The sequence below is a fragment of the Geospiza fortis genome, unplaced genomic scaffold (genome assembly GCF_000277835.1).
Source record: "Geospiza fortis unplaced genomic scaffold, GeoFor_1.0 scaffold2211, whole genome shotgun sequence".
In the NCBI taxonomy this organism is placed as follows: domain Eukaryota; kingdom Metazoa; phylum Chordata; class Aves; order Passeriformes; family Thraupidae; genus Geospiza; species Geospiza fortis.
Genome location: NW_005055029.1, coordinates 2,677 through 3,523, shown reverse-complemented (window position 1 = coordinate 3,523; position 847 = coordinate 2,677). Strand labels below are relative to the sequence as shown.

Here is an 847-nt window from a genome sequence, read left to right as displayed (position 1 = left end):
GCGCCGCGCCGGCCCTCCTGAGCGTGCGCACAGCGCGGGTGAAGCCGCGCCCGGTTCAAAGATGGCGGCGGATTTAAAGAGACACGAGCACTCGCACATGCGCAGTGTCCGTACAGAGCGTTTTACCTGCGGGTTTAAGAGATGTAATCAAAGAAATAGAGTATTTTAAACCATGTTAAGGGTTCAAATTGAAGGAAAAGCCTGCCTCTTCCGTGATTTGGAGAGGTTTAATTGACTGGGAATCCCTACTTTCTGTTATGTTTAGGCATAGTTGACAGCAAATCCAACTTTTTCCTTGTTTAAATAAATAAATTAAGGAGGAGTCTCTGTTTTCCGTCATTTTTAAGGGTTTACATTGAAAGGAGCCTCTTTAGGGGGTGTTTTAAGAGTTCCATCAACAAGGGCTCTCTGTTTTAAGGGACCTTACAGGGAAAATGGTGTCAAAAAGCCCCAAAAATTGTGTTTCTTGAGGCAAAACCAGTAAAGGGAGCAGGAAGCCTTTTGGCAGGTTAAAGTGAGGGGGAATTCCATTTAAAAAAATTAAATTGACGCAGAATTCTACACTTCAAGGGTTTAAATTGAGGGAAACCACGTTTTTCACCATTTTTATGTTTCATTTTGGGAGGAGACCCCTTTTATCCATCATTTTAGGGCTCTAAACATAGAGAGAATCCCTTTTTCCATTTTGAAGGCTTAAATTGAGGGGGCAAACCCCTTTTTACATCATTTTAAAGGATTTAACTAGAGGAGTTCCCTTAATTATGGGGAAAATGGGGCGGGAAATGTGAGGGGGGAAAAAGGCGGGAAACGTGAGGGGAGAAAAGGCGGGAAACGTGAGGGGAGAAAA

The 847-nt window shown here is 43.4% G+C and overlaps 1 protein-coding gene across 1 annotated transcript in view; it reads right to left on the bottom strand.

Moving 5' to 3' along the window:
- Positions 1 to 122: 122 nt before the first annotated feature.
- LOC115949197 (protein Hook homolog 2-like) overlaps positions 123 to 847 on the bottom strand; it is a gene marked incomplete at its 5' end in the record, with an annotated part of 2,637 nt that continues 1,912 nt past the window's right edge. The window contains one exon of the mRNA XM_031065678.1: positions 123 to 126. Coding sequence (XP_030921538.1) covers positions 123 to 126 — 4 coding nt within the window. The remainder of the gene's footprint in view (positions 127 to 847) is intronic.